At 38.9% G+C, this 16,615-nt stretch overlaps 1 protein-coding gene across 1 annotated transcript in view; it reads left to right on the top strand.

The window, feature by feature from the left end:
• The window catches only part of Robo1 (roundabout guidance receptor 1), a 992,815-nt gene that overhangs the window by 871,692 nt on the left and 104,508 nt on the right, over positions 1 to 16,615 (top strand). Inside the window, 3 exon segments of the mRNA XM_028874769.2 lie at positions 4,349 to 4,469; positions 4,801 to 4,939; positions 7,025 to 7,152. Coding sequence (XP_028730602.2) covers positions 4,349 to 4,469; positions 4,801 to 4,939; positions 7,025 to 7,152 — 388 coding nt within the window.

Below are 16,615 nucleotides of genomic sequence, written 5' to 3'. Positions count from 1 at the left end.
TCTCAACAATCTTTGTCTCTGCATCTAGGAATAGTTTCATCCATGTACAGTCCATTTGGTGAACTTTAGGCTTTCTTTCCAACCAGTATAAAATACCGTGTGGACCAAGTGCACTTGAAAGGCAGAGGCAGGCAGATCTCTGTGAGTGCCAGGCCAATCTGGTCTGTATAGTGAATCCCAGACCAGGGCTACATATTGAGACCCTATCTCAGAAAGAAAACAAAAAGATATTTTTGATGCAGTTGTCCCAACAGGGTTTTGTTGTTGGGGATTGATGGTTTATATACTGGAAAGGTTTTTATAGCCTTATGGGAAAATCTCAGTTTTTTTATTTTTAAGTGGAATAAATAATTCTGATACCATCTCATTTTGTGTCGTATTTCCTTTTCTTGTTTTAAGCTGGTATTTATTCTTATTCACAGCCAGGAAGTTAGGACAAGACTTCTTCATTCATGGAGAATGACTGTGTATTGGAGGAGCTTTAGCCATGTCTCTGGCTTGTCCCGTGACTGCTGGCACTGCTCCTTGGTGCTGGTTCTGGCAACCAAGCCAGTCTCCAGATACTGCAGCGGCCCCCATGAGGCAGCAGGGTGATTGTCCCCATCATTTGGGAGGAAGGGATGGCAACCTAGAAAGGCTACGAATTACCTGTATCTAACTGAATTATATCTTTTAAAAAAGTCTGTAAAATACATGTTTATAAGACAGGAATTTGTTTATTAATATTCAATACTGAAACATCACTATGCGCTAACAAAGCAGCTCTCCTTGTTGACTCTATTGGACGATAAATGAACTTACTGCAGTTTATACAATTCTAATACTGTTAGAATTGTATAAACATGGGGAATAGCAGAAAGTCTTTCAGCTCTTACAGCTTTCTTCCAGTGTTCTTTTACCTCAGCTATTGTTCCCGCCCATTCCCTCACAGCTGGAATTATTCCATGACTGAGACATGCCCAGCATGTCCCCCATAATTCTTGTTAGTTATTTTTCTCTCCTCCTCCATTTGTATGCCATCTTTCAAAAAATAGAATAACATCAGGCTGTAACAGATAATGTTAATTGATGTCCCATGTGTACAAAATCAAGTTGATTTAAGATTCCAAGGATTTAGAAATTGTAAAAGTAAATAAATACTGCATGGTATGAAAACTGTAGAAATAAATCTCTGCATTTGGAAATTTTTTACGTTATCATCTGTTAGCTCTCATTTTCCCAGATATTTGCATTTTAAAATTATTTTTAAAGCCTTGTATTTGTTGTAGATAAGCACGGTGACTTATTGACTTTCTGATGAAAAGGAATTTTGAAGACATTTGCTGGTTTACTCCTTTTTCCTGTTACGTTAATCTAATATTGTTTGCGTTATGTCTTCTTAAATGAAACTCCTCTCCTAAGTATGCAAGGTCATTTAAAGTTAGACTCTTGGGCATGAGAGGAAGGTCCCCACAAGTTGTCCGTAGTTACAGAATCAACAGCAAGATGTACAGAGTACCCCTCAGGTCCTTCATTTCAGTAAGGGAGGGGTTTGTTCTCCCTTTTGTTGAAATGAATCTGTTCCCCTCAATTTTAGACTTACTCGTGTGAGTGTTTCAACATGAGCATGTAATAAATAAAAGGGACAGTATATCTTTTTAGGAGGATCATCATTTTATGATGTCATACTGGTTCTCAGTCTCAAGAACTCAAGCTCATTAAACACAAATTTGTTAACCAGTAGTTATAAAAATAAGATATAAATTGTATGTGTACTCTCCCCAGAGCCCCTCACAAAGTCGAAGAGACAGACTCTGCTCAAAATCTCAGCCCGGTTCCCACTAGCTTACTAGACAAATCTCTTTCCTCCAACAAAAATGCTACTTCTTGTTAGACATTTTGGCAGGTTCTAGGGCACTCAATAGCAATTAGAGGCTCCTTTGCCTCATAGCGTACAGCCAAGATGAAAGTAGGTATTAGATTTCTGTACTATCCATAAAATGGCCCTTAATTTCAGCCGTCTCTCCCATTTTCTGTCTCTTGCCATCTCTCCCATCCATCCGTAATTAGCCTATCTCCCCTTCCTTGGGAGAGCGATCTGCCCCCACCCCCACCTCACCTAGCTGCTCACCTCAGACCTGACTTCTGTGATGATAGCTTGGTTATCATTAACTTAACAGCCACTAGCCACATATAAGCGAATGCCTATCATATTTGTCTTTCTGGCTCTGGGTTACCTATTTTGTGGAATAAATAGAGGAGTGTTGTCATTAACTACCCTTCGAAAGTGTAGTAGAATTTTGCGCTAAGGCAGTTTGGCAATAGTTATTTTGGGGGTAAGGCATTTTTTTTGGTTTTTTCGAGACAGGTTTTCTGTGTACTTTGCTTTCTGATCATTGTCAGGCTGGCTGACTCAAGTGCTGCTCTGTGGGATTGGGTGGCACACGGTAGGGTAGATTTTTATCATGCTTCTATTTCAATGGGGCTTATAGGGCTGCTTAAATTGTTTATCTGATCTTGATTTAACTTTGATAAGAGATATGTATATAGAAAATTATCCATTTCTTTTAGATTTTTCAATTTGGTGGAGTATAGGTTTTTAAAATACATCCTTATTATCCTCTGGATTCCCTTGATGTCTGTTGATAGGTCCTCATTTTCACTTCTGATTTTGTTATTTTGGGTCTCTCTCTCTCTCTCTCTCTCTCTCTCTCTCTCTCTCTCTCTCTCTCTTTCTCTCTCTCTCTCTCTGCCTTTTTGTTAATTTGGATAAGGGCTTGTCAATCCTACTGAGTTTTTCCAAGAACCAACTTTTCCTTTCATTGATTCTTTTTCCTATTTTATTGATTTCAGCTAAGTTTAATTATTTCTTGTGGTCTATTCCTTTTGGGTGTGATTTCTTCTTTTTGTTCTAGAACTTTCCAATGTGCTGTTCAGTTTCTAATATGAGATCTCTCCAACTTTTTTATGTAGGTACACAGTGCAATGAACTTGCCTCTTAGGACAATCTTCATCATGTCTCATATGTTTGGGGTTATTGTGTATTCATTATCATTCAATGCTAGAAAGTCTTTATTTTCTGCCTCAACCCATTTTTCATTCAGTAGTGAATTGTCCAGTTTCCATGAGTTTGTAAACTTTCTGTTGTTTCTGTTGTTGTTGATATCCAGCTTTATCTGTATGATCAGATAGGATGCAGGGTGGTATTTCCATTTTTTTGTGTCTGTTGAGACCTGCTTTGTGACGGAGTATATGGTTAGTTTTGGAGAAGATTCCATGAGGTACTGAGAAGAAGGTATATTCTTTTGTGTTTGGGTGAAATGTTATTGTTATAAAATGTTATGGACCTAGGTATCTGGTAGGTCCATTTGGTTTATGACTTCAGTTAGCTCTAGCATTTCTGTCATGATGTGTCTGGCTGTCTCCTGAAGTGGGGTCAGGGAGGGAAGGGATCTGCTACAGAGCTGGGGAGGAGACTGGAGGACTCCATCAGGAGGAGTGGGAGGAGGAGGGATTGTTATTCTGTTTATTGTGACTCTTGGGTGATTTGGGGGAAGACCATTCATTATACTTGGTGCTCCTTACGTTTCAAAAAAAATTACATTGGAGGTAAAACCTCTGCTCTCAAAAGGAAGATGTTAGTATGCATTGACAAGTAAGATATTCTCCTTTAAAGCAGTTCTAGCAAACTATCTAGAGACATTTTTCTGTGCTTAATAATACTAGAATATGAATATTTATATCACTTGTAGCTGATACATATTTGTATATTGATTATATTTTTATGGTTCTTAAAAATTCACTCTTTTTCAACTTAACTCTTTTTTTTTTCATTTAGTCTTTGTGATTTGCACCTAATTAAATATGTGAAAGTTTTTGCTGATTTAAAATATAAGTTAGCCGGACAGTGGTGGCCCACGCCTTTAATCCCAGCACTCAGGAGGCAGAGGCAGACAGATCTCTGTGAGTTCGAGGCCAGCCTGGTCTACAGAATGAGATCCAGGAAGGGCACCAAAACTACATGGAGAAACCCTGTCTCGAAAAACAAAATAAATAAATAAATAGATAGACAGATAAATAGATAAATAAATAAATAAAATATAAATTAACACTTAGAGTGAATAGTGAGACTTTACCAGATATATAGGTAAGTAAAGTGTTTTTCTTCTTTCATATTGTATATTTGGAATTAAGTTTGTTTAAGGATAATGTTAATAAATATAGCAAATTTTATACACCGACAGTTTTGTTTAGTTATGCTTTGATTTATTTGATTAGAAAGTTGCCTTTATTTATGAGGATCTCAACTCTGTCACCAGTTATAGACATTTTAATAATATCCTTGTCGATTGTCTTGGTTTTTTTGAAGATACGAGGAGGAAAGCTCATGATCACTTACACCCGTAAGAGCGATGCTGGCAAGTACGTCTGTGTCGGTACCAACATGGTAGGGGAACGCGAGAGTGAGGTTGCAGAGCTCACTGTTTTAGGTGAGTGTACTTCTATCTGATTGCATCTAATCCCAGTAGACCATACTCATCGTTATCATTTTCTGTCTTTATAAAAAGGAAAAAAAAATCGACTTTAATCAAACTGTATAACCTTTTCCATAAGGGAGAAAGAAAGACCAGTAATCTTGGGAGAAAAGAGAAAGGGTGAGAAGGAGTCAGGAAAGCAGCTTGAGATAAAGTATTCAAGGATATGAGCTTAGCATAAGTAGAAAACACAGCGGGAGGCCTACAGAAGTGGGCAACTGTGTGGAATAAATGGATCTGTCCTTACTGAACATCCTAAGGGGGTTTCCATTCATTCATCTTCCAGAGAGACCATCATTTGTGAAGAGACCCAGTAATTTGGCAGTAACTGTGGATGACAGTGCAGAATTTAAATGTGAGGCTCGAGGAGACCCTGTGCCTACGGTTCGATGGAGGAAAGATGATGGAGAGCTGCCTAAATCCAGGTACGTATGGGGATATAACAATGTGATGGATCGCCAGGCGGTGGTGGCGCACACCTTTAATCCTCCACTTGGGAGGCAGAGCCAGGCCTCTGTGAGTTCGAAGTCAGCCTGGTCTACAGAGTGAATTCCAGGACAGGCACCAAAACTACACAGAGAAACCCTGTCTTGAAAAACAAAACAAAACAAAAAAACCAATGTGATGGATCAGTTTGGAATTTCTCTTTCGAATCAGGCCACACTTGTCCTTACTCTGTGTTCTAAACCTCACTTGTGATAGCATCACTTTCAGTTTTCACTTCATGAAACAGTTGAACAACCCATACTTCAAATTATAATCCTTCCCAAGGCTAGTGATAAGTGATATTGTTGTGTCCCCAATCCAGGATTGCAGCAATGAGCCACAGTTCCCATGATCAGAGGAGAAACAAACAGCAAACAAAAATCAGCACTCTTTAGTTTACTGTGGAGCCAAGCTAGGATATGGGAAATTAAGTGTATGAAATGACTCTTGGATTCATGATATTATTGACTTATAATACACTTATCATGATACATTTGTATCACAAGAATGTCTATTGAGTCTGTGGCCAGGGTCAGGATGGAACCCTAGAGATGATTAGAGTCAGGGGGTACTAGCTTGTGTCTGAAGCTCTCAGAAGCATCCATCTGTGACTGTAGCTTGTACTTACAGTGTTCTTTAAATAGATTTCTCTTCCACTCGGCCAAATTTAATGCCAACTTTTTGCAAAGGAGTACATGGAAAAGGAAAATAAACACAGCATTAAACATGGAACTGTGAGCCAATTAAATACTTGACTTCCTTTTTATTAGCTGTAGTATAACCTGGAAAGGCTAAAAAGTCAGGATTTCTTGTTGTCTGTTAAATCCTTCAATAGCAGAGGAACAGAGATCCAAGCACTAGGGAGCACTGATGATGAGATGGTGATGTAGAACATTCTGGTCTTGCAACTAGAATATTCTCTCAGGTATTCACTCTGTCAGCAGCATGTGTTTGGTCCTTGCTAAGTGTCAGCATTGTAGCTTTAGGATGGACAGTCCATGCTTAAGGAACTTAAAGAAGAATACAGGCATGAGTAGATACCCAATAACATTATCGAGCCCTTTTGTCATATGGATAGGTAGAAAATAGGAGAAACTGCTCAAAGGAAAATGAACCATATGCAAGGGCTGAAATATACAGAGGGATATATACATGTATATATATATATACATATATATTCATGTAAACACACATATATGTATATATGTGCACTAGAATGCAGAGTAAACTGTTGCAGATAAGGACCATTGCAGCATAGACAGAGATGTGCTAGAAAACATTCAGCCTAGCTCATGCTCAGAGTACCTGCTAAGCACTTATGTGATGTCAGACTGGAGATGTTGAGACCAAATGATGAGGGGATGCATGCAGTAAAGAGTTTCGGCTCACATTGCATGACATTGCTAAGCCACAAAAGGTTAGGATGGGCAGGGTTAATATTCAGAAATAAAGTACAACAGTAGATGTTACTCTGTTAAGGGTACAGGCTACACTATTGCTGTGCTTTTAACAGAAGAGAGGCAAGTTTTGTTTTTGATCTAGCAGGTAAATGAAGCTAAGGCTCCTGAATGGAGAGAAAGTTGACTGACACATTGGATGATGTATCTGGTGTCGGTTTAAATGTTAGCACTAAGCATTTGAGGAGCAAGACCAAGGGGCCTCATCTTCTAATGCCTCAGTTTTCCCATCTACAAAATAGTATCTGTTGAGTCATAACCTTCTGTTAGAAGTTAAAAGGTTAAAATGTATATAAAACCTTTATATTTGGGATTTAATCAATGGTCCATCCCATGCCATTTAAGTTTAATTTGAGCGCAGTAGCTTAAGGAGATCAATGAATAATTGTTCTTTTAGAAAATGAATTAATTTTCAGGATAGCCATGCGTTACGCTTTGTTTCTAATTGTTTTGAGGAATTGGCTGTCTGTTACCTGATACCTAGATCATATCTAATGCATAGTTGTAATGACGTGATTTTCCAAGAAGAAAACCACATAACTTTGCTTTCTTTTATTATATCATCAGATATGAAATCCGAGATGATCATACTTTGAAAATTCGGAAGGTGATGGCTGGTGATATGGGATCATACACTTGTGTGGCAGAAAATATGGTTGGGAAAGCTGAAGCATCAGCCACTCTGACAGTTCAAGGTAGTCAATGGAGATTTTGTGTGTGTGTGTGTGTGTGTGTGTGTGTGTACTTGTTTTATCATGAGACATACAATGTTGGTGCTTGCAGAATATACTATTTATTAGTTTTTTATAAATATAGACCTTATTGCTCTAAATATTTTATGTCAAATATCCAAACAGAATATTGTCTATATATTATACAATTGTTGAAAGAAATTGAATTAAATTTTCAGAATTATGATGACTTGTATCTCAAAGGAGAATGAATATACTCTAATCTCTGTATCCTGAAATATAGTGTCCGCCTAAACTTTTAATTAAATGGTAGCTGTTTCTATGAAATCTTAGTTGTAGAAAGAAAATAAGTTTTACATTGCTTCAGGTTGTGTTTCAGATGAGAGCTGTGTACTGTACTACAATACCAGGTGGATTCTGTGCTCCCCACCTCCCAAGAATGTCACATTTGTTCACAGACTAGGAGCTTTGCCTTCTATTCCCATAATGCCTAGGACAACACAGATAGTCCGAGTGTATTAAGTGAATAAATTCTGTTTCTCCTTGGCTAGTATTGATGAAGATTTCTTACTGAGTCTATGAGCTAAAGTGAATAGGATATTCAATGGCAGAAACGTCTTGAAAGTCATCTATGTCTTCCACTGATGTTTACAGATGCTCCTCTGCTTACCCTTGTGTTCAGAATTCCGACATCTTCTCCATTCCTCCTCATCCTTGTACCTCTTTCTCCATGATGTCATCATGATTATTTCTCATTGTTTCTCACCTGAGAACTTTTTTTCCCTCCCAGTGAGAAATTCTTTGTTGTGGTATTTGAGAGGCAATGACCTTTAAATACATTTGATTGCTGTAAAGGATTCTCTGTTTCGACAAGTATCTATAGTAAACAGAGAATATGGCCATAAAACACTTAGGTTGTTTCTGGGGCTAACATTAGCAACACTCGGCTGTCATCTTTTCCGAATGCTGTCTCTTCTAAAGCTATTAAGAAGAAAAAGGTGGCGTTTAAGAGTTTCTCTACAGTGGATGTCCACAAAAGAGCCTGTGGCCTATTCACATTAAAAAAAAGAAGAAGAAGGAAGACTATTTCCTTCCTATCTCTAGAGCCATTATGTCCCACTTTGGGGTGTTTAGCTAAACCTCATAAAAACAAAAGGAAAAAAAAAAGGTCAAGAACAAACATTGAATTTCTGAGGCTTCAGTTCCTTCTCCTTAATTTAAGTTATGCTTGAACTCCTTGCTGGGCTAAAACTGTGTGAAAGGAACACCGCTTTACATGTAGAGAAAGCATAAATTCAAGTGATGTCAATTCCAAGTTCAAAAGCCCTCCAGAGGCAGCGAAAGTGGCCAGGATGAGTATAGAACATGAAAAGGTGTGTCTGTCTCCAGGCTACTGTGATGGTAAAACTGACTGTCTATCACAGTCAGTTAAATGTGTCTTGCTTCCCGTTGCACACTCAAAGCCTTCTACCCTGGTGGACTGGTGCTAATATAAACAGCAGTCATTCTTTTCTGTGTATAGTGGGCACTGAAATCAAAATATGGTTTCTTCCTGCAAGTTTAGACTCCATTCCAAAGCAAAGTCAGCCTTAAGTTTTCCATAAGGAATTCTTGCTCCAAAGCCTGAATTAATGTCAGTGGAAATTGGCAACAAATGAACAGCTCCAGAACCTGCTGGTTGAATTTAGACATTCTCATTTCAAATGCATTCATTTTTCTATTGTGATGGATCTGTGAGTAGCCCAGACTGTATTACTTCATTCAGTATTAAATATGTACACTAGCATCCCTGTTGAGTTGTTTTAACATGTTAGCATAATAATCAGTGTACTGAAGAAAAGCAACATTTTGATTCAAAAATAGCTAAGAAGGAATCCTGAAACATTGGTTTTTTTCTTCCTTTGTGAAGACTATAGGAAAATATTAGTTACTACAGAGGAATCTAACCAAAATTGAATCCCTTTGGTAGCAAGAGGTAGGTGCAACAAAGAATTGAGCATTGTAAATTTTTTTTCTATGTGATTCCTTTTTAAGAGGGAATCGTGGAGTCAGTTTGCACTTAAAAGTGATCTCCTTGGATGAGTGGGGGTGGCAACGCAAGCCTTTAATCTCAGCACTGGGGAGGCAGAGGAAGGTCTCTGTGAGTTTGAGGCCAGCCTGGTCTACAAAAGTGAAAGCCAGGACAGCCAGGACTGTTACACAGAGAAACTCTGTCTTGAAAAACAAACAACAACCAAAGTGATCTAAGAAGAGCACTTAGCCAACCTGTGAATATTTTATTTGCAGAATTCAGGAAGGAAAGCTATGTAAAATCACCATAAATAAGGGTAGTGATTTGATTTTCACCTTCAATACAAAGAAAAGTAAATCCAGTATCTTAAATGGAATCCTAACTTGAGAGTTATTTCTCTTTTTCCTGCTCTTTATTTTCTGAAAGCTAAATTCTTTTTTTACTTTTTATCTTTTGTGTTTTGGTAATTGAACCCAGTACCTCTCTTACCACCGAGTCACACCCCCTAGACCCAGTTCTGCCCTGTTTTAGATGGTATCTATTAAGACACTCTCAGATAGCTCTTACTTGAGTCTAGGAGTTTTCTGTGGCTTTTCTCTCTCTCTCTCCCTCCCTCCCTCCCTCCTTTTCTCTATTTGTGAGTGTGTATGTGTGTGTGTGTGTGCGCGCGCGAGCATGTCTATTGTATATTTTTGTGTGAGGTATGTGTGGTGTGTGGGCATTGCGTGTGTATATTGTGTGTGCATTGTGATATGTGTTGTGGTGTCAGTGTGTATATCTGTGTATTGTTGTATGTGTATCTATGTGTATGTGTGTGTGGTGTGTGGTGTGAGTATGAGTGCCTATGTGTGGTTTGTATGTCGCTGTGTGTGCAGTGTGTGGTTTGTGTGTGTCTGGTGTGTATGCATGCATAGTGTGTGTGTGTGTGTGCATTTGTGTGTGTATGTGTGTGCGCACGCGCGCTTGTGCGTGTATGTGTGTTTTGCTAGTTATCATCTTCATGCTTTGCCCTTACTAGACAGTTGTTCTCTTACAGAACTAAATCCAGTCCCTAGACCTTTCTTGGCTTTTCTACATAGATATTCTCCATTGTGCTTTAATACATTTCTTGTTGAAACTGAAATCTGAGTATGCATTTTGACCTCTGCTTGAGTGGTAAAAACAGCAAGGATGCCTCATCAGGAAAACCCAGGCAGTGCCTGGTGGCTTGATCCCAACTGCCAACAGCCAACTGCATTGGGTCAGAGCTGGAGAGGCTCTGATGTGTGGTTCATTCTGTCTGTGGCCTGTGTTTGGAAGCAAGCAAAGCCATAATTGTTTTACCATTTGCATATTTTAATAACATCATGTGGAATAGTTTTTCAATATTTTAGATGTATAAAATAAAACAGACTGAGAAAATAAATAGGGAACTCTAGAACTAGACAAAAATGCTAATTGTAAGTGTCTTGCTATACGTATCTCAACCTGATTGGGGAGCTCATTGGTGGAGCACAGACATCTGTCTCTGTATTGTTTTCCACAAAGAAGTTAAAAAGAATAAGGAAATAGTCTGTGAATTGACAGAAATCATAAAGGGCTTGAAAAGGTTTCAGTACAATTCTGGACTTTTCAGAACTTGAGAGTGTATGTCACAAAAATAGTAGCTAAGTTTATGCTACAGCCATCAAAGCCAGAGCTACACTTGTGATGAGCCTTTATAAAGTAGACGCTGGGTGGATTACTGAATATTATGACCATTTGGAGACACAACTTGCTAATTTTCTGAGTATTCCTCAGAAGGTGCTGGACCTCACCCCTGACTCTGTTAACTGATCAAGTTGATAGCTTTACACGTTAATATTCTCAGCCCCTCCATCCACCTCTCTGTGATATTGGAACATTTCTGTATAGTTCAGAGGCTAATAAGATTATTCATGAAGAAAAAAAAAAAAAGTCCTCCCAAACTCCTTAATATTCATGACCACTTCAGACTTGGGAGGCCTGTTCAGGTCACTCTGTTTCAGAGCATGTCACTGTACCCTGACAGCCACACCACCTGAGGTCCACACGCAACATTAGTTATGTAGCAGCCTCACACTAAAGCCAAAATAAATTCTGTACTAAACCAGAACACAGATTATTTATTATATAGGTTCATATTTTACTTGGAAAAGAAGGAGGTTATAATAAAATGTGGTGGCATCAGGCAGTTGCAGTCTGCAATACATTCTGCCACGCCTCTGTAACTTGGTCATCAATAAGTATCAAGAATCAAGAATGTCTCGGTTCCCTTAACTTGCATATCAAGTTGTATGTGTCAATGCACTTCGCTATCAGAAGGTGATTCAAGGCTCAACAGTGATTTGACCGATGGAACAATATTTGTTATGTCACATTAGCTGTGCTCTTAATGTCACTTATTAAAATGAGGAAGCCACCCTGTTTGGAATAGTTCAGGTAGAAAAGTGTTTCTGCTGAGTTCCTATTCAGAAAATAGTCAGTTAATGCAGACTGCGGAGTCCGTCATCTTCTGAGGTTGTGTAACACTTACTACCTGTGACTTTAAATCAGTAGTTGTCTAATTGATACCCAATGTTTGCCTGCATCTCTATTTTCCTGTGTGTGTGTGTATGTGTTTCCTTACACACACACACACACACACACACACACACACACACACACACACACCATCTGCACACTCCTTCAAGAATTTAATTTAGGGCTGGAGAGATGACTCAGTGGTTACGAGCATTGGTTGCTCTTCCAATGCTGGGTTCAAGTCCCAGCAACTACGTGGCAGCTCACAACTGTCTGTAACTCTGGTTCCAGGGGATCTGATGCCCTCATACAGACAGACCTGCAGGCAAAACACCAATGTATATAAAGTAAAAATAAACAGATTATTTTAAAAAATAATTTAATGTATAAGCCTAAAAGTCCCAAACAAAAGCCAGTACCTTTTAAACAAAAGGTATGGTTCATCACAATCTCAGGCTATTGTTGTGTTTGAACTCTAATGTCTCATTTACGAGTGTTCTGTCTTGGTAGGAATGAATTATTTTCCAAACAAGTGCTTAATATCGCATAATAGCCCCATCCCTTAAAGGGAATTATATTTACGGCAGTATTTATAACAACTTTATAGGTTGTGACATATCTATAAAACATAAAATCTAACCAGAAGAAAATAGATGCATTGAGGCACTCTGCCAAGCTTTTAAACACTGTGTCACTGAAACTGTTAGAATTTATGCCTCCCTTTGGTATTTGAGCATGGTAAGACTTTTGTTTCCTACTATTTCACTGTCTTAATCGAAATGCATTACATTGTTTAATGGCTGCTCGTCAGGTAGGCCTTGAGGTTCTTCTTAGACTCAGATAATACTCATGTGAAATTGGTTTGTCTTTCATTCACAATCCAAGGCTTTATTATAAGGTGGGTGATTTTTTTTCCCCCCTTTGGCTAGATTTAGAATTTTGGTTACTCCTCATGAGTACATCTTCAAAATATCTTTTAAAACATGAGAAAATAAATATTTCTCTTTTAATATGTCATTTCTAGCAAACCTTATACAATTTGTAAATTACTTGCTTCAGTGGCAATTGTGGAGATAGCTTTTCTGAATCGTTTCCCTTTTGAGGACTATTGCAAAAGAAAGGTAGACAAGACCGCCTAGATTTTAAACTCTTAATTCACTCATTTCCAGTGTTGCCCTCAGCATGGAAGATTCTTTTGCTTGAGCTACTCATTGCTTAAACAGGGCAAACTAGATAGTGTTATTAATCTTTCCACGCTCTTCGCGGCTTCACAGATAAAGCGGCTCTTATTACCGTCACAATTTTATTTCCATAGTGAATTTGTGACTCTATCAGCAAAATGATCATGTTCCCATCACTGTGTCCCATCAGTCACAGGAAGCTGAACTGGATGTAGACGTCCACACGCCAGCCATTTCCTAAGCTATCACCTTTTATCTCCCTGAGTTGAACCATTAGGAAAATCTAATCCCATTTTTGTGCATCTCCCTTACAATAGGAACTAAAAGATACCTGGTTCTCCCATTTCTCTTGAGGGCTGAATGCTGAAGCACTTAGACACAGGAAGCTGTACATTGTTATCTCCATTTGTACCCCACTGGACATTTCTCAGGCTTCTCGCAGGAACCAGTTACTCTTCGATGCCTGAGACTTGGCTGCTTTTCTGCCCTTTCTTCCATCCGTGTGAAAGCAAAAAGCAGGTGCCAAACATGGCCCATCCAGGTGATACTCTGTGGTCAGATACAGAGATTCTGTAAAATTTTAGCTCCTCCCTCAGAAGTGACTGTCCATTTTCCTACCTTGATCTAAAATCATGCCGTCCTCTCAAATTCACTGTTTAATTTTAAACATTGCCCAAATTGTATTGCTATCTCTCTAAATTCATTGTCGGCATATAATAGCAATGCTAAAATGAATTGTCAAAGAGGTATATGCTCTATTCTATTCCACGGAATTATATTGTCTTTTGCCTCTCGTAGGTATTTATGGCAAGTATGTAATGAAGGAGAAAAGTACATCCTCATTAGGATTGATTAGCCAGTGACAGCTGCTGGAAGTGCTCTTTAGAGTATGAGATTGACATGAAATGGGGGAGACACAAAGGCAGGGGAAAAAAATGGTCCAGGCTGTCTTTGGGCTGACTTAATTGCCACTAATGGGATGTTTCCTAGAGCCTTTTCCTTGATGCGGAACTGCACGTGTCAAACTTGGAGTGTCTCAAGCGCTACAGAGTGTGATGGACCACTGCTTAGGGCCCCAATGAGCTAGGAACTGGCGAGCAATTCTAACTTTCAGTAAACTGAGAAGCCACTGTCAGAGGCTTAGCGGAGCCTTGGCGTTTCTTCTGTCTTTGCAGTGAACAGTAGAACCGTAAAGACCTGAGCATGGGAGGGCAGCTTCCCGTGATCCTCCACTTCCCTTGGAAATGCAACCTACAGTCCCATTCAGAACACAGTTTAGAGAGGTGTCAAATCTTTTACTATCCCATGTCCTCACCCAGAACCAGGAAGCACAAACGTCTACTCTTCCTTCATCTTTTAGACTTTTCTCAGCATTGTACCGTATTTCTTGTCTTCTTGCTTCTCTCTAATGCAGGTATCTGACATCGCTCTGTGAAACTTCAGGTGTTTAGCAGGTTCCTTTGTCTTCATTTTATTCTGTAGACTCCTCTTCTGCAGATCCTCCTCTCTAAACCACAAATCCAGTTATGTTACTACCTTCCATTAAACTTATCATGGTTCCCATCTCTCTGTAGCAAGATCCAAGCCTATTTCTTGGGCCAAACTACCTGCTTATTCCTCCCTTCAATGAAAGTTACAATATTTTTTTTTATTTAAGTTGGTACATAAAGAACTACAATTTCAGACCATGACTTTTAAATCATAATCATTAGGCTCAACTACATCTTTATCAATCAAAATAGGAACCATTACAGTAAACATTTTTGTTAATAAGTAATATTTGTTTTAATCTTATAGCATAAACATTCATGCTTTGGAATTTGATGGGTTCTTAGAAAGTTGTGGAAGTATTGTCTCTGAAAAAAAAGTTGTCAAGATGCTTGAAGACTTAATAGTTGGTTGGCAAAGGGTCAGCAGACAAATATTCATGAACCAACTTACTCTACTTTTGAAACATTGGTTGTAGGACATGTTCTTGGGCCTTGTCCTGAAGAACTGAACTCTCTCTGTTGAGCAGTGTGAGCTGTGGGAATTGCAGTTTGGGGTATCTCTCATCAATTTGCTGAGCATAGTTCATACATAATGGTTCCTCCCGGGCTCAAAAGCTGTGCTGAACCAGACCTGCGGTAAATCACTGAATTGTGACCATGACCTTTTTTGGTGTAAGTTTGGCTTTGGGAAGTGCTTTGGAGAATCTTCTCAGGTCAGTCACTGAACCACACCACTCATTATACACAATTCATTATTTCATTTCTCGGAGCATGTCACAATCCCATCAAGAAATTGTGCATTGCTGTTGTATAGCATTAGAGAGGACAACAGTTCAAAAGGACAATTTTTAAGGAAAAATTTGGGTCAACTCATGAGGTGTCCACATTGCAAGCTTTTTCACCTTTCCGTTTTTGCTTCAGAATGCCAAAGGACCATGGAGTGGTCCACATTCAACTCCTTGGCAACTGCTTGTGTAGTTGTAAAAGGATCCAGCTTCAGTGATACCATTTGTTTCTCGTCAGCTTCTGAGGGCAGTTCTTTATGCGTCTCCTCTTCATGGCTCTCCTGTTCAGGACAAACTTCATGTACCACCACTGCAGGGTACTTGCATTGGCAGTTACTTAGTCAGATACCTTGTTGATGCTGCATATGGTTTCTGCTGCTTTCTGTGACTCATTTTGAACCGGAATAAAAAAAAATATTACTTAGATTTTACTATTTGTCTAGCATCATTTCCATAGAATAACACAAATATAAAATAAATAGTAAGTCATAAGTATTAAGTAAAACATGAAACAAGAAATGGCACATTAAATTGATGACATTAGTGAGAACAGGCTTTTCAGTTGTTCAGTGTACAGTTTTAAATGCCAACCTCTTCTAGAAATAGCTCCCAAACACATTTCTTTTCACTAGCTACCTAGGTGTCCCTTAACCCACTCAAATTGGCACAAGAAGTTAAGCATCATGGCTACAAAATGCCGTCTGTGAATGTTAATCAAGTGCAGGCCCTATTACCTGCCACCTGGGCAAGCTAACTAGCTTCTCTGAGTGTTAGTCTCCTCATCTGTTGAAAAAACAGATAAAATAACTCAAGATAATTAACCCTGAAATTCCCAGAAAAGTCCACTTGGATTAGGAAGTACTGAGACAAGAGCAGTTTCTATGGTTATCTTCCTCATTATCTTAAAAAAAAAAAAAGAAAAGGAACCAAGACCTCTTAAGATTTGTCAGATTACTTGTAATTTGCATCATATATGCACAGAGACTTAAAATGCTGGTAGATGATCAATGGAGAGTGTGGTCGTTGTCTTGTATCTTCTTCAGTGAGCATTATTTCCGGCCCTTTATTCAATTTTGGACATCTAGTCCTTAGCAAGTATTTATTTGGTAGAGAGTTTTGAGTGCCTTGTTTGCCGCTGCTGCAGAGAACACTTCACGGGGCAGGGACATGGGGTGTCGGGGGCAGGGGGGGGATTAATTGCACCATCTTTTGGAGCATTGCACTTGCAGGGAAAGCTGACTTCATGAGGAGCAGGGAGAGTGCAATCCTTAACAGAGTGAGGGAAGGAAGTCGTGCCTGCCGTGGTGTTTCCTAAACCTGGCAGTCATCACTTGGCCTATCTTTGGTGTCCGCAGCTGCTCATCAGGAGTTGCATGAAATCATGAAAGTGTGAGTCATATGTGCAACCACAAAAATGGTTTGTGTAGTCATAGATACAGAAAACTCTTCTCAAGTAAAAATTAAATATCAAAGCTTGAG

Source organism: Peromyscus leucopus, chromosome 12, assembly GCF_004664715.2.
Source record: "Peromyscus leucopus breed LL Stock chromosome 12, UCI_PerLeu_2.1, whole genome shotgun sequence".
NCBI lineage: Eukaryota > Metazoa > Chordata > Mammalia > Rodentia > Cricetidae > Peromyscus > Peromyscus leucopus.
The sequence above is the reverse complement of the archived record's forward strand: the minus strand, read 5'-3'. Positions and strand labels throughout refer to the sequence as shown.